The sequence below is a fragment of the Ostrea edulis genome, chromosome 2 (genome assembly GCF_947568905.1).
Source record: "Ostrea edulis chromosome 2, xbOstEdul1.1, whole genome shotgun sequence".
NCBI classification, from domain to species: domain Eukaryota; kingdom Metazoa; phylum Mollusca; class Bivalvia; order Ostreida; family Ostreidae; genus Ostrea; species Ostrea edulis.
Window position 1 is genome coordinate 83,552,042 of NC_079165.1, and position 21,834 is coordinate 83,573,875.

At 36.5% G+C, this 21,834-nt stretch overlaps 1 protein-coding gene across 1 annotated transcript in view; it reads right to left on the reverse strand.

The window, feature by feature from the left end:
• The window catches only part of LOC125680092 (uncharacterized), a 77,530-nt gene that overhangs the window by 34,167 nt on the left and 21,529 nt on the right, over positions 1 to 21,834 (reverse strand). The window contains exons 16-20 of the mRNA XM_056153498.1: positions 18,995 to 20,447; positions 10,048 to 10,088; positions 9,833 to 9,930; positions 9,141 to 9,186; positions 4,768 to 4,853 (exon numbers count right to left, since the gene is read on the reverse strand). Coding sequence (XP_056009473.1) covers positions 4,768 to 4,853; positions 9,141 to 9,186; positions 9,833 to 9,930; positions 10,048 to 10,088; positions 18,995 to 20,447 — 1,724 coding nt within the window. The remainder of the gene's footprint in view (positions 1 to 4,767; positions 4,854 to 9,140; positions 9,187 to 9,832; positions 9,931 to 10,047; positions 10,089 to 18,994; positions 20,448 to 21,834) is intronic.

Consider the following 21,834-nt stretch of genomic DNA (forward strand, 5'->3'; position numbering starts at 1 on the left):
TAAACAATGCACATATGAATACAGATACATATGAATACAGACACATGTGAATATAGTACATGTGAATACAGATACATGTGAATACAGAAACATGTGAATACATATACATGTGAATATAGTACATATGAATACAGAAACATGTGAATATAGTACATGTGAATACAGATACATGTGAATACATATACATGTGAATATAGTACATGTGAATATAGTACATATGAATACAGAAACATGTGAATATAGTACATGTGAATACAGAAACATGTGAATACAGAAACATGTGAATATAGTACATGTGAATACAGATACATGTGAATATAGTACATATGAATACAGAAACATGTGAATATAGTACATATGAATATAGTACATGTGAATATAGTACATGTGAATATAGTACATATGAATACAGAAACATGTGAATATAGTACATGTGAATACAGATACATGTGAATATAGTACATGTGAATATAGTACATGTGAATATAGTACATATGAATACAGAAACATGTGAATACAGATACATGTGAATATAGTACATGTGAATATAGTGATACATGTGAATATAGTACATGTGAATATAGTACATGTGAATACAGATACATGTGAATATAGTACATGTGAATATAGTACATGTGAATACAGAAACATGTGAATACAGATACATGTGAATATAGTACATGTGAATATAGTACATGTGAATACAGATACATGTGAATATAGTACATGTGAATACAGAAACATGTGAATATAGTACATGTGAATATAGTACATGTGAATATAGTACATGTATCTTCAATCAGTTCATGATGTATGCCGGCATAAAGTGTCACAGTTCACACCCTCATTAATTTTCAAGAATGAATTTTATTCTTAAATATAACATGGAAATTTCAAATTTAATGAGATAGCATCAATATTCTTTATGTTATGAAATGGAGTGCATTGAAACAATTAACTTAAGTATCCTTCTGGCAAACATTCACACAAACAAGAAAAACAGCTCTTATAGAAGACAAGAAGTCTGTTCCCAGCTAGAGAGTGATTCATACTGTAGCCATCATTATAAGTACAACTCTCAGGATTTCACAGAGAAACCCTTCAGTAGTCTGAGCCCCCTTTAAAATCGTCTATCAGAAATAAGTGATACACAATTTACATTTACCATTGAGGGAATGAGAATATGCTGACTGATCTTGTTTGTATAAAGCTGAGAGGTCAAGATGGCCTTGTATGGCAATAGTTTCATATTGACCATATCCATGACACACTGTTATGCAATTTAAATGTCAACAACTAGCATTACTAAACATCTGTTCTATCATAAGATAACAGACCTTGTGAAGCAAATCAAACTGTGAAAAAATGTGAAGAACTTCCCATAATAAACTTCATTTCTACTTTGTTTCCCACCCTTTTGTGTGTGTATATATATATATGTGCATGTATACAATAAAATATGTATCATATCAATAAACTTCATGAACAATGTTGATGTTTTGATTTGTTTGCATGTTATCTAAAATCTCATTAAAAAAAATCACTCATGTAGAGACATTGTCAGCTGTGGGTGAAGTGCCACAAATTTTGACCTACATGTATGCCTAGTGCATATCCATCGCCAACCACAACAAAGGAACCTTGAGAGTTTTTTAAGGCCAAATCCTTAATCCTGTGACTTTCACTTCTAGTGAGGGGTACTTGGTGAAGGAACTGTCACCATCAACATCAAACGTCTTAGGTTTGATAAGGCAGGATCAAGAATCTAACTCAGGCCTCAAGATGTAATTTACTTGACTATCAGGATCAAGAATCTAACTAAGGCCTCCAGATGTAATTTACTTGACTATCAGGACTGGTATGAGGCTGATGTAAATCAATCTTATGCAGTTTATTAATAAAAGAAACAAAAAATTATCATGAAGTTGTATTGAGGATCATCCACACAGAAATTCACCAAGTTATATACAGTTGCTGAGAATAGACCTGTTACAACAAGAGTATCGCCAACAGTACATAATACGCCCGTGAAAAGGTATTATAGGGCAGGTTTTTTACACCACGATATGTAAAACTTGCCTTCAAGTAGTATCAGCAATCATCAGGGTGTGACATACTTTCTTTGCATCGAAAAAACAAGACAAATCATGTACTCTATGTAATATTTTCACTTGGCATAAGATTTTTGTGTACCAAGTTTAATGGTCCTTACCCAAATGAATCGGTCTGCATCCTGCTACTACAACTTTGACCTTTTACTTTAAGAAACAATAGGCATCCTCCACTTGACATAAAGTGTATGTGTACAAAGTTTGACGGTCCTAGCCCCAACAGTTCAGTTTGTATACTGCCTACAAGGTTTTTCTACTAAGTGATAATGTGACCTTGACCTTGAAAAATAATAGGCATCTTCCTCTCATCATGGTGATCAAATGTACAAAGTTTCAATATCCTGGAGCTTATGGTTCGGTTTGCATCCTGCCTACAAGGATTTCCAAGTAAGTGATACTGCGACCTTGACCTTGAAAAACAATAGGCATCTCTTATGGTGATCGAATGTACCAAGTTGCAATAACCTGGAGCTTACGGTTGGGTTTGTATCCTGCCCACAAGGGTTTCCTACTAGGTTTTTCTACTAAGTGATATGACCTTGATCTTTGACCTTGAAAAACTGTAGGCATCTTCCTCTCAATATGGTGATCAAATGTACCAAGTTGTAAAATCCCGGAGCTTACGGTTCGGTCTGTATCCTGCCCACAAGGTTTGGACAGTCAGACGGACGACACCATACCATAATACATCCCGTCTTCAACGGACGTATAAAAATGTCAATCAATCTATTTACAGTTACGAAGAATAGACCTGTTACAAAAACGTCAACCTGGTCACTCATAAAAATTTAGGTCAAGATTGCTGCATCCTAATTTATGGTTTTGTACATACATGTATGCATCATTCACACAATTTTGAATCACATAAAACTACAATTACTGAGGAATAAATCTGTTATATCCATTATGACCTAGTCACTCATCCGGAAAATGAAGGTCAGATGCAGCATCCAAATCATGAATGGATTTGCGTATCCATAGATGCATCATTCATGCCAGTTTTTATTTAAACAATATTTTATTCCCTAATATGTGAATGGGATTGGGCAGAAGGCAAAGCCTATTTCAGCTATATTCATGCAAGTTAGAACCATGTTTCCTAGAAACAGCTGATTAAAAAAACTTAAACCTGCTGCAAATGTACTTTTAACTTTGTCATAATCTAGAAAACACAGGTCACAGCATCTGAATGTTGGGTGACTGTGTGAATCCACAAGTCTATGTAAGTTTGAATCATGCAGGGTTAACAGTTTCTTGGAAATGCCTCACAAAAGTTTGTTAAGAACTTTTGTCCCAGAGAGCTAAAACACAAATAACATTTGTAAAACTTTTTTTTTATTGAACTAAAAATTATAAAACAATTAAAGGAAATGCAAAAACTGGTTGAATACCAGTCAGTTTTTGGAAAAACAAACTAGCATACCTGTATTTCATTTCTCATCATAACATTTTAGAAAAGATGAAATCAGTGGAATTTCCTATAAACCCACATTAGACCTAATGCATTTCTAATGGAAGGTTCATCCCCCATCTTGCTGTAAAACTGAAGCTCTGTGAGAAAAAATTGGAATAGACCCAAAGAGCTAGTTCTGTAGCTATCCCCACCTGGGCTTTACGCTACAGTTCTGTAGCTATCCCCACCTGGGCTTCACGCTACAGTTCTGTAGCTATCCCCACCTGGGCTTTACGCTACAGTTCTGTAGCTATCCCCACCTGGGCTTCACGCTACAGTTCTGTAGCTATCCCCACCTGGGCTTCACGCTACAGTTCTGTAGCTAACCCCACCTGGGCTTCACGCATTTCTAGTGGGAGGATCATCAAATAACAGGCTGTGGTAAAAGTGAGATTAATCAACGAAAAGCACAGTGTCTAATGAATATTTGATACTAAAATGCTGCATGGTGAATACCGTATGGTCATAAAAGCATTGTTAAACTAAATAACTTCCTTAGACATTTTCAACACTTGCTTAATGTGGCTGGATATTAACAGTTAAGACGATCTGTATATACACTTGAATCAATTCTTACTGTCTCACCTGGTCCAGGTATTCACCAAGTGATGCATGAAGGGCAACTTATCATCCAGGTGAAGGACTTCTATGAAACACTTTTAAAATCCATTACATTCGTCTTAAACACCTTTCATTTATACTATACCTTATAAGCACAGACCAGTTTTATATGTATATATAAATCAATGTTAGATGACAGTGCACATTTGCCACACACTTCACAGATCCTCGAAACATTAACAGTGTGACTACCCGATTCAGACAGTCAAAACATGAACTATGTGACTATCCAAATCAAATAAGGATCACCCAAGATAAGGCATTCATAAAAAAACAGAATTAAGAACTGCTTACTTGAATTCTAGACAAAATTAAGCACTGCTTACTTGAATTCTAAACAGAATTAAGCACTTCTTACTTGAATTCTAAACAGAATTAAGCACTTCTTACTTGAATTCTACACAGAATTAAGCACTTCTTACTTGAATTCTAGACAGAATTAAGCACTGTTTACTTGAATTCTAGACAGAATTAAGCACTTCTTACTTGAATTCTAGACAGAATTAAACACTTCTTACTTGAATTCTAGTCAGAATTAAGCACTTCTTACTTGAATTCTAGACAGAATTAAGCATTGCTTACTTGGATTCTACGCCATCCTCATTCTGAAGATCTGGAGTAGCTTGGAATTCTCTCTTTAATAAACCTGAGGTTAACTTCAGAAGAGCCTGCAAAAAATTAAAGTATTTGCTCAATTTGACAATATACAAACTCTGCACAAAGATAAGAAATATATGTTATGCAAAAAGGGGGTGGGTGGCTGGGTAGAGGCCAATGGGCCAAATTACTAATCCTAGCAATAACATTATGCCACCCTCCAATGTAACCTTGCCCTAGCTATGAAGGTCATAGAATGAACAATACACTTAAATCTACACTTACATGAAAAAACTTGTACATTCACTTCACAAACTGTACACTTGTCAAGATCTTAAAAGAATTTTCCAAATACATTCCTAGGTTAAACTTCAGACCCAAATTTTGTAGCAACCCTGCCCTGGTTGTTGTGGTGTAAACAAACTTGAATCTACACTTCTTAATGATGCTTGCATATCAATTGACAAACATGCCTTTGTGATAATTTTTTTTTTAGGAATTTCAAATATATTCCTATTCTAACTTAAAACCCCATGTGGTCCCATCTTTTCCCCAGAACTTATGTCACAATCTTCATTTTATAAAGAAACTGTCGTGCAAGTTTTGACTTTTATGTTGCAATGGTTCTTGAGAAGACATTTTACTTCCAATACTAGTACCTCATCCTGTTTTAACTATTTCTTAATGATCTCCCATGCGAGTAATCTAGAAGTACTATAATCCCACTTTTGTTAGCGATGACTTTATCTGGCAATTTACCAATAACAATATGGTTCGCTGTGGATAATTTTTGTGACTGAGACAATCTTAAACAAATACGAGAACCATTGAAGGATTGGTTTGCTGCAAAAAATATTCATGACGATGAGGTTCTCGCAAACCTCGCAAAAATTTATCGCCACAATTTTATAAAGTTTTCCATAAAGAATGACTGAAATTGCATTTCTACTTCACTAAGCTATCTACAACTCTTATACATCAATAATTGTTTGATTTATACTGCTGTTTGCTCACTAAACATGACATTTTAAGGCCAACCAATTTCTGAAAATTCAGTAATGAACCATTTCTTTTATGGCACAATAATTACTTGTCATACTTTCTTTTCTAATGAACAATTTATCATGTTATTGTAACATGATAAAGACAGAAATGTTCAAATTTCTTAATGGAATACAGAATTTCTTGGCGAGATCAATCTTTCATCTAAACATGGGCCATATATTTCTAGAACACGGCTCAATCTGTGGTCTACTATTGATCTACATTATTTCTCCCCTCGGAATTGAAAAATCACTTTACAGTACATTCTCAAACTGATCCATCGCATGTATTGATCTTCCCCCATCCTCCGACAGCCTTCTGGAAACTGTGTCAACTCCCCATCCCTAACATCCAACACTTTGATCCTGTTACAATAGCTCAGCACTTTCAGCATTGATCACTTACATCTAAGTACCTTCAACATCAATGGACAACAACAACAGCTATATATCTCCCGTATTAAGAAATCAAGGCAAATACAACCTACCCTAAGGGCCAAACATCTACTTCTATAGATTAACAAAATCTTCCCAATCATTGAAAATGTTATCGCAAAGTCATTAATTTGCAAAACATATTTAGAAGTCTAATACATGCAAGTCTTGCTAGCATTAAGAAGATTAACCCTCATCAAAACTACAGCATTTTACGAGTAAAATTGATTTGAATTACAGTTTACATTCTTATATTCATCTGATCAATACTTTAAAGTAATCATAATACAAGTGTCAATACCATAAAATCCATCTCCAAGGGCCACAACTCTACTAATCTAGGTAGACCATCAGGAGTAGATAAGTGGTCATCTTCACACACTACAACTTCATTCTAGTTATCATTTCGACTTTTTAATCCATAACACATTAGAGAAAACAAAATGACAGACACAAGGAGTCAAACACTAAATACACAGATCTTTGTGTAGGGGTAGGGGAAGGGGGAGGGAAGGGGAGGGGGTGAAGGGCATAAAACCACCACATTTATATGATTTTGATATTAACAACGGGAGTGAGAACATTTTCATCTTATGACCATAACAAATTCATTTCAATCATCTGAAAAGAATACTGCATGTGCGCATCGAGTGACATTTTGTGTTTTTTACATGATTAAAATACATCAAGCGAATAATACTACACATCCTCATTGGACTCTCTTAAGGACAATTAAATCTCCCAATGTGACCTTGTTCATGATGAAAGGTCATTGAAAATAGAAAGTAAAGCTTAGTATAGTCTTTGACTCTTTGATAATCATCATTTGTATCCAGGGAAAGTCGACGGTGGTCGTATCTTTCAGAGCACTTTATCAGGCTAACAGAATTACCTATTTCATTGCGATATTGCATGACTAAATGCATTTTCTATGCAGATAGTGAGATGTGTATGGGCTGTAGTAAACCTAAAGTGTGTCAGCATATTGTAATTAATGAAATACACCAGACAAATAGTGGATGTACACGAGTGTGTTCTAAGATATTGATAACTTCATCATGTAATATACTTTTCTTGTGTCTGTTCATCAATATACTCTACTATATCCTAATGACAAGTCACAGTTTTCTATAAGTAATCAGATAATAATTTTCCTTCACAATATGAACATGGAAAACATGAACAGTCAAAAAATAAACAATGCTGTTTCTTCAAAAGTTTGTGTTAATATCCCATTAACTAAGATTTCATTTAATAAGTTGAAAGTTATTGCAAAAGGCCTGTACTGGTACTTGAATTCACCTTGATTGCAAAATTTTTAATTAGAATGATTCTTATTATGTCAGTACACAGGAATCTCCTTGGAGATATTTGTTGGAAATTTATATCCTGACAAAATTTGATTAAAGTCCCAGGCTAGTACGCCAAAGTACACACACTGACAATGAGTAACCAAAGAAATGAGAGGATCAAGCTTCTAAATCAATCCTGCCAGAAAATCAATTGGAGAGAATCAATTAATGAGCTCTCATTCCAGGTGAACTTTTGACAGTGGGTTTTACAAACTCACATTCTCAGATGCTCTCTTTCCCCCTCCCTACAATCTTCCATTTCTGTCTTAATCAGTGCAAATGAATGTCCAATACATTTAATTTTCTTAACACCAAGCAGACTGTGTGTAACAGTAACTTTTCAACCACAGAGTTACTATAAATTACTTTGCTTACACTGGACCCTTCAATGGAGGGAGGGGGGATTGCACAAGGAGGGGGGGTGTTGGGGGTGTTCTACCTCTCCCACCTAACATGCCATCCCCAGCCACTCCCTTTTTTCTCTTTCTCCTCCCATATTCTTTTTTGTGTGCCTTCTCCCTTTCCTTCCCCCCTACCCCTTCCCTTCCCATTTTCTCTTTTCCCCCATCCTCTCCCCCACCCCTCCTTCCTTTTTCTCTTCTTTCCCTCCTCCTTCCTTCCTCCATTTTTTCCCCTCTTCCTTTCTCTTCCTTTCCTCCCTTACCCCTCCCCTTCCTCCCTCATCCTCCCTTCCTCTATGTTCTTTCTCACCTTTTCACATTTCTCTTCCCCTCTTTTTTCTTCCCCACCCTCCTCTCTCTCTTCTTTCTATCCCCCCTTTTTCCCCTCCTCCTCCTCTCTTTTCTTTCCCTCCTCTTTCTATCCTCACCTTCCTCTTCTCTCCTCTCACCCTCCTCCTTCTCTCTTCTTTCCCTCCTCCTTCCTCCATTTGTTTCCCTCTTCCTTTCTCTTCTTTTCTTCCCTTACCCTTCCTCCCCTCCTCTATGTTCTTTCTCACCTTTTCACATTTCTCTTCTCCTCTCTTCTTTTCTTCTCCACCTTCCTCTCCCCTCCTCCTCCTCTCTTTTCTTTCCCTCCTCTTTCTACCCTCCCCTTCCTCTTCTCTCCTCTCACCCTCCTCCTCCTCTCTTCTGTCCCTCCTCCTTCCTCTCTCCTTCCTCCATTTGTTTCCCTCTTCCTTTCTCTTCTTTTCCTACCTTACCCCTCCCCTTCCTCCCTCAACCTCCCCTTCCTCTATGTTCTTTCTCTCCTTTTCATCCTTCTCTTCCCCTCTCTTCTTTTCTTCCCCACCCTCCTCTCTCTTCTCTCTCTCATCTTTCTACCCTCGCCTTCCTCTCCTCTCTCTTCTTTCCATCCTCTTTCTACCCTCCCCTTCCCCTCTCTGCTTTTCTCTTCCCCCTCCATCCTCAACATTCCCTCCTCTCTCTCATTTTCTTTTTCCTCTTCCCTTTTATCCAGTCCACCTCTTTTCTCTCTCTCCACCTTATCAATTTCTAGATTGATTAAATCAAATAGAAACCGGATAAAGAGGATAAGGTAAAAATTATAGTATTTTATATTAACTTACCTGTCCATATTCCTTCTCTATTATAGACCTCTGTCTGCTGAAATTTCTACAAAATATTTGATCAACAACATTAAAAAACAGATTCCTCTTATGTTCAGGAAATATATAAAATATGGCTTTATGTGTGACATGATTCAAACCTAATAATTATCCATGTAGTTAAAAAGAAAGAATATTTTTTTTAAAAATATGTTAAAATGTTTACTTTTTTCAATAGCCTAAATTTATATATAATGTATACTAGGCCTAACAGTGATGTTGATTTTAAATTTCATGCATGAATTTGCATTGTCAGTAGGAAAGGACTGCTGAATGGATGATTCAGAACTTATATCAATTTTGATATTAGACCAGAGGGATTTGTCACAACATATTTATCATATCAAGATATACTGTAATTTTATAGTATAGAATAGCCTGTGACTCCAGTTAACATACATTGACCAGCTGATCCATACAACCAGTGAAAGCTTTATTCTCCTATCACCTATTCATTCTTAGTATACTCTAAAACTTATCACTTGCACCTGACTTCCACTGATGTCAAGATAAAGCAGCTGGGATACACCCCCCAATTGCAATGACCTTTGGCCTCCACTGGTAATATCAACGGTATACGTTGTACAATTTAAACAAATACACAATGTATCTAAATGACCGCATTTTATCTAAGTGACCCTTGCTATGTTTACCTGATATCATCCAACAAATCGCAGTCTTGCTGAACCTTGTTTTGTAACTTGCTCACTTGCTCCGAGTGGATGTTTTTGAGTGCAGTGGTGTACTTTACCTTGAAATCAAAACATAAAAAGTTTCTTCACAAAAAAAACAATTTTTCTTAAATAAAATGAACGAGGACAACAAAATTCAAATATGGGCCTAATATTAATTAGCGGTAAGAAATTACCTTTCGGGGCGGTGGTTGCATTATTGACGTTAAAATCCGTCCTCAGCTCCTAATGTGTGTCAGCCATTCTCTGTTTTCTTCTGAAAAACTTGGTAGGAGTTGCCTGCCTTGTGGAAATGGTGCGCTCGATTGCGCAATACGGATCTTATTTTGAAATGTGTAAATATTTTTGCCATGAAATTTTCTTCGCCTTACCCAATGTCTGGTCTGTTGCTTACTGAAATATTCATATCAATTTCAAAATATTCAATTTCAAACTTTACTTTGCGTTTTCTTTAATATGTTAATAATTTCTTGATCCGAAACAAAACAAAACCACCAAAAAATGCTACGTAAACCAAAAAAAAAAAAAAAAAAAAAAAAGGGAAAAAAAAAGACAAAATCCAGGAGTAAGGACCCATTAATTAGGCCTAATACTGAAGAACCATCTACTCGCAATCTAAAGTTCCGGGAAAATTATTTTGAACAACACATGCAACAACAGTGACATTGTGTTCAAACTATATATATATATATATATATATATATATATATATATATATATAAATATAAATATTGAAAATCAGAATGACACATTCCATAAAAAACAATCATTTACTGCAGTAAATGATTGTTTTTTATGGAATGTGTCATTCTGATTTTCAATATTTATTTATAACTGTGCCGAATGAACTTCTAATATATATATATATATATATATATATGTGTGTGTGTGTGTGTGTGTGTGTGTGTCGTGTATAAATCGCTTCTTCTTCTTTGCAAATAGGTAGGGGCCTATACATTTGTATGTATTTTCACAGGGTTTTGACACAATATGCGCAAACTGGTATATATATGATTTTCATGCTTCCCCACGAAGGCCTTGATTAGAAATAACATTTGTTCTATACTAAATTTTGATTCCTTTAATAAAAATTGTGGTCTAGCGTTAAAAATAATTTGTTCTAGCTATTCTTGCAAGAGCCAAATACAATTTTCTCTATGAAAATATCATCATAAACAATGAGAACAGTGAGAGAGTTTTCAGTACCCCCCCCCCCCCCCCCCCCCTCCATAAACGAGCTTCGGTCTCCGTGGCTGACAAGGACCAAGTATCTCATGTCAAAATTAGATATTTATTTGTGTAAAAATGAAATAAAATCTCTTCCTTAGATATAGGCTATACTTCAAATTCACATTCGTATACACTCAAGTATCTTGCATTGGGGACATTATGAAAGAATAAAAATTTGTTGACTTACGTAGTCTTTCAAACAAACAACAACAACAACAAAAAATCCCCTTGAAAAAGATTTCGATCGAGTATTGCTACGTATTTTCCTGTTTTCCACTAGAACAGGAAAGACTATCAATCATATTTCGTCTGAACCAAAAGCAGTCATGTTGGGTAATATTTGATTTGTATTGTCAATACAGGAAATAAATGAAAGGTATTCCTTCAATGTTTCCGGTTTATCGTGTACAACAAGGGCTCCTGGAAAATGGGACACCTTCTAACAAAAGTGGCCCCGCAAAACATGGCATCTATATCATATAGAGCGCCGGATTAACATAATCTCAAATAATTGAAAATATCTTTAAATATTTGAAGATATCATCATTTAATGCGCGCAACAATTCAATTAAAGATCTCTTCAAATAACTACGAATATCTTCAATTCTGAATTATTATGCGCATTCTGCTGAATTGACGTACGGTTTACATGGTGAATTGTTGCTCTCTTTAAGTGAATTGATGACATCAACATACTGCAACTATATAATTAGAGATATCTTCAATTCAACATATCCACAATTAAATTAATGATCTCTTTAGGCCTAATTGAGTTGTTGCTCTCTTTAAAAGAATTATGTGCGCATTAATCCCTCATATAAAACCGTTGTGAATAATTAAAGATATCTTCAATTGAATTAAAGAGATCATCAAATCTGACATTTATTCTGAGCTCCAACTGCAATGCTGCGGGCAATAATTCCACTACAGTAATGCACGCATCAGTTGAATTCTTGCTCTCATCAAATTAGTTATTGCGCGCATCAATCTAATTAAAATCAGATCCTAATATTCGCTCACAATCGCTACAATAGTAGAATATACGGCACGGAGCTAAGAAGTCTGATTTTAATTAGATTGTGCGCGCATCAAATGAATTTGCTCTCATCAATGCATTGAATTAACGCACAAATCGAATCACTTATAGTTCAATGCTCTAATCAATTGAATTAAGAAGAGCAATAACTGATTTGATGTGTACAATAATCGAATTGATATGATATCTTCAAAGAATTTAAGATATCTTTATGAGTTGATGTTAATTCGGTGCTCTATAGGCATCACCTCGCAACATGACATAGGAACCAACAAGGACTACTTTAACGTTGAACCAACAAAACTTCAAATCTTGTACAAGACAGTTTTCCTGTTTTGTTTAAATAGGACACATATAGTATTACGAGTTTCGAGCTTTCTGTTCAGTGCCCTTTAATTATCTTTTAATTTGTATCTGACACTGAAAACCAACAAGACTTCCCTCAAGGTACACAAGAAATGTTTCCTGGTTTCTCCGTCAGTGATCTTCAAAACCAATGGGAACACAGATTTTTATATCACTCTTAAAAAAAATCAACACCCCCCCCCAAAAAAAAACACCCCACACCCAACAACGTTCAAATTCAATAAATCCAAAAACAAGAAGTCTTATTCACATGTACATCGTGTACATAAGGTGTTTCGGGATTCTGTGGTCGTGGTATCTTATATTTGACCTTGACAATACAACCCAGACCTTCTTGCATTATGCTCACCCCCCCCCCCCTCCAGTCTTGTATATGAAAAGTCCTACCTTCCATAAACCTTGACCTAGACACGGACGAATCGGCAAGCTCTGCAATTCTGTTGCGAGGGGGTTCGTTTTAGTAAGGTGCATTAAGGGATTTTAGATATTTTTTCATTTTTGATGTTTAACATAAGAAATATAACTCATCTAAAATTGAAATACAAAATTTGGACCTTCTTATTGCAAGCATAATGGCAATATTTTAACTTTAACTCTTGTGTTATGTAAACAAGACCCGAGCCTTGTTAATGTTTACAAACTAATGAAATGTTTAATTTTGTAATTCAAAGCAAAATGTGATAGATTTTATAAACTTAGATTGATAAACATAAATTTTAAAAACAATTACATACCCCAATCTTTGTTTACACAACAAATAATAAGCTCTCTTTGAGTTTCAGTCATGATGTATAAACTTACACTTTTTAAGAAACCTTGTTAAGGAGGTACCCTATATCGCCATTATATGGCGGACTTCCTTTTAAAAAAAAAGACTGAAAATATAAATACCAGCGATATTTGTCTATTTAAATAATTAATTGATCATAGCTGAGTAGCTCAGTCAATTCATGTGTCCACTGCATCTGTAAATATATTGAACATTTGAAAACTACTACTTAGCAAATGCATATTAAGCCAATCACTTTTATGTTAACACATATTGATCACCAGCCTACCATTCATTCAGTAATTCATGTTACGTCAATCACTTTATGTTGACAAGTATTCGATTCAGTCGTCCTACATAAGTATTTTGTGTGTTGATATAATATTACTACTGTACTGTGGTAACATGCCAACTTGTAATCACAAATAATTTTTTAATTTTTTTAAATTATGAAGCTTGCGGTCTATTTTGTTATGTTGACTTGATGTATACCAACATGCTTGGCAATATCAATAAAACAATTGAATTGAATACTGCATTTTGTTTTTAAATAAATATTTTCAATTTTAAACTATTGTTATATAAACCCTCCACATCCAATTTCTCTGGTGTAGTATTCCTTTAGACACATTAGATAGATAGTCGTTTTTGAACTTGACATTTTCGGGAAAATCGTGTCTCAGTCCCTTTACCTTACGACAAACGCACCACAAGAGTACTCTGGCATCTCTACATAATTAATTCATTATGCACACTTCGTCATAATGTTAGGAGAGACTAATTACGACAGTGGAATCATTCAAGTTTAATGTGTGGAGCATGTTACGGAGTAGTCTTAGTTATGCAGTGGTCATTAGTTTACTATGGGAAATAACTCGCAAACCCTCGTCCAGACACATACTTAGGTTTTATATTCGTGTGAATAGACTACCCACAAAAACGTTACAATTCTAGTAATTACCTGTACACTCAAAACTAGATACTATTCACATTTACTGTCCCCGATTAAACAAATGAATTCATCTGTGAACATCAAATCAACTTCGAAAAGATGCGTCTGGGATTGTGTAGCGGTCAGACGATTTTGATTGCAGGACTTGATGGAGCACCTGACTGGAGATTGCAGGACTTGATGGAGCACCTGACTAGAGATTGCATGACTTGATGGAGCACCTGACTAGAGATCGCAGGACTTGATGGAGCACCTGACTAGAGATCGCAGGACTTGATGGAGCACCTGACTAGAGATTGCAGGACTTGATGGAGCACCTGACTAGAGATCGCAGGACTTGATGGAGCACCTGACTAGAGATCCAGGGAGTCCTGGTTTGAATCTTGGTCTAGTCCGTTGCATTCTGTCCCTTACTGTTACAGATATTTTCTAATCTATAAATGATAGAATGTCTGTAATGATAGTGAAAAATATGGTTTATATACTAGCTTGATGTCTATCAAACATTAGATTCTCAAGGTGTCCAGAGTGACCCTTGACCTTAATACCTCAAAAATCAATACTGGGTCATCTAATTTTTATAGGAAACCAGTCTGATGTCTGTGAAGCGAGGGACTAAAGATAATGAGTGGACACTTGGTCTAGAGATCGACTGAATGGTGCAAATCAGCATCCCCCCTTTAAGGGGGGGGGGGGGGGGGGAGATCATAATGGGATGGAAACCTCACATATTAAAACAACAAACTGTAGAAGAAACTGGGCTCCTATCAAAACAACAAACAGTAGCAGAAACTGGGTTCATATCAAAACAACAAACTGTAGCAGAAACTGGGTTAATATCAATATATATATATATAACACCACAAACTGTAGTAGAAATTGGGTTCATATCAAAACAAACTGTAGCAGAAACTGGGTTCATATCAGAACAAACTAGCAGAAACTGGGTTCATATATATAAATATAACCCCAAACTGTAGTAGAAATTGGGTTCGTATCAAAACAACAAACTGTAGCAGAAACTGGGTTCATATCAAAACAACATCAACAGAAGTAGATTATGGTTTTACGCCGTTTTGGCAGTATTTCAGCCATTTTACGGTGGCAACTGTAGTAGAAACTGGGTTCCTATCAAAACAACAAACTGTAGTAGAAACTGGGTTCCTATCAAAACAACATACTGTAGCAGAAACTGGGTTCATATATATATATAAAAAAAACCTAGCAGAAACTAGGTTCATATATATATATACCCCCCCCCCAAGTGTCTTTTCGAAGTAAAAAATAAAATAATATACATGTGTATATATATATATATATAAAACCCCAAACTGTAGCAGGAATTGGGTTTATATCAAAACAACAAACTAGTAGAAACTGGGTTCCTATCAAAACAAACTAGCAGAAAATGGGTTCATATCAAAACAACAAACTAGCAGAAACTGGATTCATATCAAAACAACAGAAACTGGGTTCACAAATACCTCATATCAAAACAATTAACTATAGTTCAACTATGGGAAATCCCAAAAATCAACCGGTGTCTTGCATAACTACACTTGATACTAAACATCTATCAAGTGTCAATCAACCAGACTTTATCTGTAGCACAAACTGGATATTTACAAACATAATATCGAGGGGTATTTGCCAGAACATTGTAACTGCAGTTTTGGTCAAAATCGAGACTTTCAGAAAAATAACTAGCTAAAATGATGCTCTACATTTCAGTTTAACAATGGCACTTGAACCTTGTAAAACCAAAAAGTTATTCATACATGACCTTATGTCTTAAATGATTTTGAAATGCAAGAGCTTGTGCCAGAATGTCGTAAGTGAAAATATAATAGAGCCAAAAGGTTACCTGTAAAGTGCGAAACGAAATCTACCGAAACGAAACAGATTGTATAACCAAACTCTTTTAATTATAATAATTGAAAATGGTATTTTAGGCCCCTGTGAAAGTTACAACATATAAATAAAGTTCGCCTCCCCTTTGATGTAGGCTTTCGGCTTGACTGTTACAAACTTTTAAAAGTTGGAAAGGGGGGGGGGGGGGGGGGGGGGGGGGGGGGGGGGGGGGGGGGGGGGGGGGGGAGTAAGCACAAAGTACATATCCGTAGTTGATTAAATGACATGTACAATTAGTTTCGGATCCATAAATTTCAGAACCGAGGGTTACAGTCTCAGAGATCTGGGGAAACACACTATACGAGGGGTGGGGTTGCCGACGTTGGATCCGCCTCTGGGCATAGATAAATTGTTTGAAGAAGCTGGTGTCTGAGAAAATTGAAAGCAGGAAGAGCTCTTAAACTCTTATTTTATCTCTAACTGCTGAGGTGCGAGTACTTTCAATAATGGAAAAACTCTATACATTTGGGCAATCTCTACCCAGAGTTATCGTTGTAGCGTAGCGTAATACGCCCTCTGGTGAGAGATTGACATTTGGGGTGTTGCAAAGACGGGGAATTGAAAACGGGACTGAAAACGGATTTCTTTTAATGCAATAATATTAGGAGGAGGTCGGCATTTTGTAAACTGAAAAGGCTTATGAACAAGGGAATTTTAAGCAGAAATCACAAAGAGAACGGGAGGACATATTCAGAATCCACCGTTTGATATACTACATACAAATACACAATATCCACATGTATACATATATTTGTCTTTAGAACAAAAATACTGAAACATGTATTTATGCCCCAAAGCAGATCCAACGCCGACGACCCCATCCCTCGTTTAGTGTGTTTCCCCTGACCTCTGAGACTGTAACCTCCCGTTCTGAAATTTATGGATCCGAAGCTAATTGAACATGATATTTATGTGCTTACCCCCCCCCCCCCCCCCCCCAACTTTATATCAGTCAAGCCGAAAGCCTACATCAAAGGGGAGGCGAATTTTTATTTATATGTGTAAACTTTAACAGGGGCCTGAGATACCATTTTTAATTATTATAATTAAAAGAGTTCGATTATACAATCTGTTTCGTTTCGTTTCGTTTCGCACTTTACAGGTACCCGAGCCAAAAGGCCGTAAAAGCACTTGCGACATTTTGGCACAAGACTTTCACGTTAGTTTTATCCCAGTTTTTTGAACCAGAATGTAGCAAGTACACTTACAACATTTTAGAATAACAAGGTATATAGTATAATATGTGTGAAAATTTGAGGTATGTGCACTTATGACCTCCTGGCAGCAGAGTTTTGTGGTAATTGAAATTTGATATCAGAGTCAGAGCGACTCATGTGCAGAATCATCAATTCTTATCAGAGGCCGACCTTTTTATTTCATAAACAATGATGAGTGTCAGCAAAAATGAAAACTAATTGGGAGAAACAGAAACAATAAAGGTATGTTGAGGTTAGATTTTTTTCTGAGTAAAACATTCGCTGTATTTTAAACATTATCGGTTGCATGCGACATCAAGAAGGCAACTTGCCTGATTACCCTGGAATATAATGCACAAAGTCCTGAATAGTAAGTATTATTACTCTTCTGATTATTTAGAAATAACATGACCAATCCAATATTATGTGCGTAATCTGTTTACTATGCTCTTTTTAAACAAGTACTTTCTTACCTGTTCACCATTTGCTAACTTTGTAACCATTGAATCAATCACATGACATGTTGGTAACTGGCAATATTGTGTAAGGAAAAAATCTCTGACTTATACTAGTAGATTGAAACAGTGCAATCATTAGATTTTGTGGGGGCTTAATTTTTGTGCATGCATTTCCCCCATGAATTTCAAACCACAACAAAATACATAATTCAATATACGGAAATCATACTCGCAAAATTATACTCCAACAAAATCTCAACAAAAACTGGCCCCCAAGAAATTCAATGACTCCATAGTAAGCCTTTCTATCACTATCAAAACCCAAGCACATTGCACAGTTGGCACATTTTATTTTTACGTCTTGCACTTTCTGACATGATAAGAATATACTTAAATTCAGTTTAAACAATGTAAACTGTATATCTTAAAACTTTCACAATAAAAGACCACGTATGCTTGACTTGCAGTACAACAGAATTTCATCACAGATCTCGCTGAATGCTCTTTAACACAATGTACATGACAACAATTAAAATGCTCACGAGTCAAAGCTTTTACAACTAGAACACTTAAACATTTTGCTTTCTAAAATGCCCCTGCTCATTGAGGAGTGGGATGATGTAATAAATACGCTTTATAAAATATCTGGTCATCCACAACAGTGGGTGTATACATGAAATAAAGTAGAGTTCCTCATCAGATACAATATGGGTGGGCTCTATGTCTTATGAAATATAAATATATGTTGCTGATCCACGCCTAATATTGACTGGTTTCTGCTGAATCTGAGAAAACTTATATTGTACATTGTCATCCAAGACCAGATTTACAACAACCACACAAAATTGAGGGTGGGTGGGGTGGGGAGGAAAAATTTGACCCTGGAAATAAAATTTCAATATTAATAACATAAAGATAAAACCTCAAATTCCTGACTTACAGAGTGCTAAAACTTGGTAAAACCTTCAATAAATACTGCGCAGCTATCACCATTACCCATTAAGTGTGACTTGATCATAAATCAAATTTTCTCATAATCACCATCAGTCCTATTCCAAAGGTTTATGAATAACAAATCATAAGAATTTCATGCATTTAAATACCCTTACTGACGTTAATTTGATACTCCTAACAAAAACAAATGCTGACAAATATCAGCAAGACTCTTGAATAAAATTTCCTAGAGCAAGTGTATGATTATGAAATTCCACTGCGTGAACTTGTGAAGGAGTCTCTGGAATTCTCGGCAGAGTCTAGACCTTGACTTCTGGTAATTCGCTTCAGAGTATTATCCGACTCATAAATGTTTTCCACATCCACAAGGTCACTATTGAGAGAGGCTGGCGACATGGATCTTGGCTGTCGAACACTTTGTTCTGTGCTGCCAGGCGAGTTTTCTCCACTGCTCTTGTGACCGAAATCCATGTCAAATACATCAAACACATTATCAATACGCCGCCGTACACTGCGGGTCTCTCGGGGTAAAACATCTATTATGTTTTTCCCCACAGAATTTGTGATTCCTTCAGGAATGGCTTTTGTTCTTTTGGGTGAGTTTGACTGAGATCTATAAATGCTATTACTAGATCCATGCCTTGTCCGGCAAGGTGAGATTTCATTGAGGACGCGCGAGACAGGTGATTTCGGTGTGGATGGTCTTGTGTTGGGTGATCTTGTGTTAGGAGATCGGAGGAGAGGAGAATTTTTTCCTAGGGTAGAATTAAAGAATGTGTCTAAGGATGTTTGAACATAGCCACTTGCAATGTTTGCAATTTGTGCTCTGTTCCTAACCAAGCCTCGATGGATTCGAGATTTTATTTTATCTGGTATAACAAGTTTTGCGTTCTGCAGATAGCCATTCACTTCAGCTTTCACTTTCTCAGACACAATATTTGACTTTGAACTAATAAGCATATCAGGAACACACAAATCCTCACTTGAGTCAGACTTAGTCGCCTTGCGTAATTCCCTTTCTGCCTTCGTGAACGACTCTCTCCTCGATCTCTGTTTGAACTTGACTTGTGAAATTTTAAGATCCTCCACATAGTCTTTTTCTTGTGTTTTCTGAGACTGAGTTTTCTTGTGACAATCCACTGCATCCTCCTCCCCGCACAGCGAGCTTCCAGGAGACTTCTGAGATCTGAGAGATCTGGGCTCAGCTTTCAGTCTCGGTTCACTGCACAAGGACTCCACATCGGACAGTCCTGTATCCCCATCATCTGACAACTCCTGTAACATCTCACTTGCTCTTCTACTTCTCTTGTGTATTGACCATTTCCGCCTGGTTGGAGTTTTCAGGGACTTCTCTGGTGAATTTACATGTTTTAAACTCTTCAAATCAACTGGATCTGTAGAAAATTCCAATTTAAGTTTTGCTGGCTTCTGAGGAGGGTCCTGCATCACCGAATCCTCCTCCTCATTAATGTCCTCTTCATTTTCACCTATTTCAGGGGGAATTTGAACATTTTCTAAAACATTAGTATCATAGATACTATTGAAATGGTACATCTCCACAATCCTGTTCACTTCTCTCTGTCCCAGATGCAGTTTGCTATTTGTCAGTATCTTGTTCATGGCCACAAATACTGCTTCACGGTCCTTGTAGAATTGCTTTTTCATTTTTTCTCTCTTGCTCACCATGTAGCAGAGATTTCGCACCTGAAAAAGGAAATAATAAATGATCATATCATTGTAAACTGAGGTTAATGCAATCTAGTTTTAGGTTATAACACACCTTTCCCCTAAGACACACACATCAGCTAATGAGATTTGATGAATCTAGTCCAACTAGTATCAAAACAAGAGGTACTGTGAGCAATGCTCACTAAGAATACCCCCCGCTTACCCCAATCTCCCAAAGGGTGTGTTGTTAATAGGTATAAATTACCTCTTTCCCGAGTGTAAAAATATGGTATGCCTTTGTAGAAGAAAATGGAAGATATAGTCCGAACACAAATCCATGGTATAAACCTATAATTTTGACCATGAGATCAAAGGTCAAGGTCATAAAGAGGTCATGAATGTACATGACACAGTCTCATGGTGATACACCCATGTCTTATGGTATGACTATGTCAAAACCCTACAATCAATTTTGACCCTGAGAGGTCAAAGTTCAAGGTCATATAGAGGTCATGACGGTACCCGACACATCGTCTCATGGTGATACACTCATGTGTCAAATATGGTATGCCCATGTCAAAGAACAAAGAAGTCATGGCCCTGACACAAATCCATTATAAAAACCTTTAATTTTGACCTTGAGGTCAAGGTCATGTGGAGGTCATGAAGGTACCCGACACATCGTCTCATGGTGATACACTCATGTGTCAAATATGGTATGCCTATGTCAAAGAACAAAGAAGTTATGGCCCAGACACGAATCCATTGTAAAAAAACCTTTAATTTTGACCTTAAGGTCAAGGTCATATAGAGGTCATGAAGGTACTTGACACATCGTCTCATGGTGATCCACCTGTGTGCCAAATATGGTATGCCTAAGTCAAAGAACAAAGAAATTATGGCCCGGACACGAATCTGGCGACAAACAGATGGACGGACGGACAGAGTGATTCCTATATACCCCCCTGAACTTCGTTCGGGGGGTATAATTATGAATAAGACAAGGCTTATTATATTTGGTCATACCAATCTTCATTGAGGTCAAAACGACCTAGTTTTAGGCTGAAACACACCTTACCCTCAAGAACATTAACTAACAAGGTTTGAAGGTTCTAGGCCTCAAAGTGTTCAAGTTACAAGTCAGATACTTCCTAAACGCTGACACACAGACACCAAGGCCTCAAAGCGTTCAAGTTACAAGTCAGATACTATCTAAACGCTGACACACAGACACCTTCTTGTATCTCACCAAAAGTATATCTCTTCGGGAAGGGATATAATAAAAATACAAGAGGCCCATGGGTCACATCGCTCACCTGAGTCACCTTGGTCCATATCAGAAGATTTTCCATATATACTTGCATACGTGTAAAACCGTAGTCCCTATTATGACCCCAAACCTACTCCTGGAGGCCATGGTTTT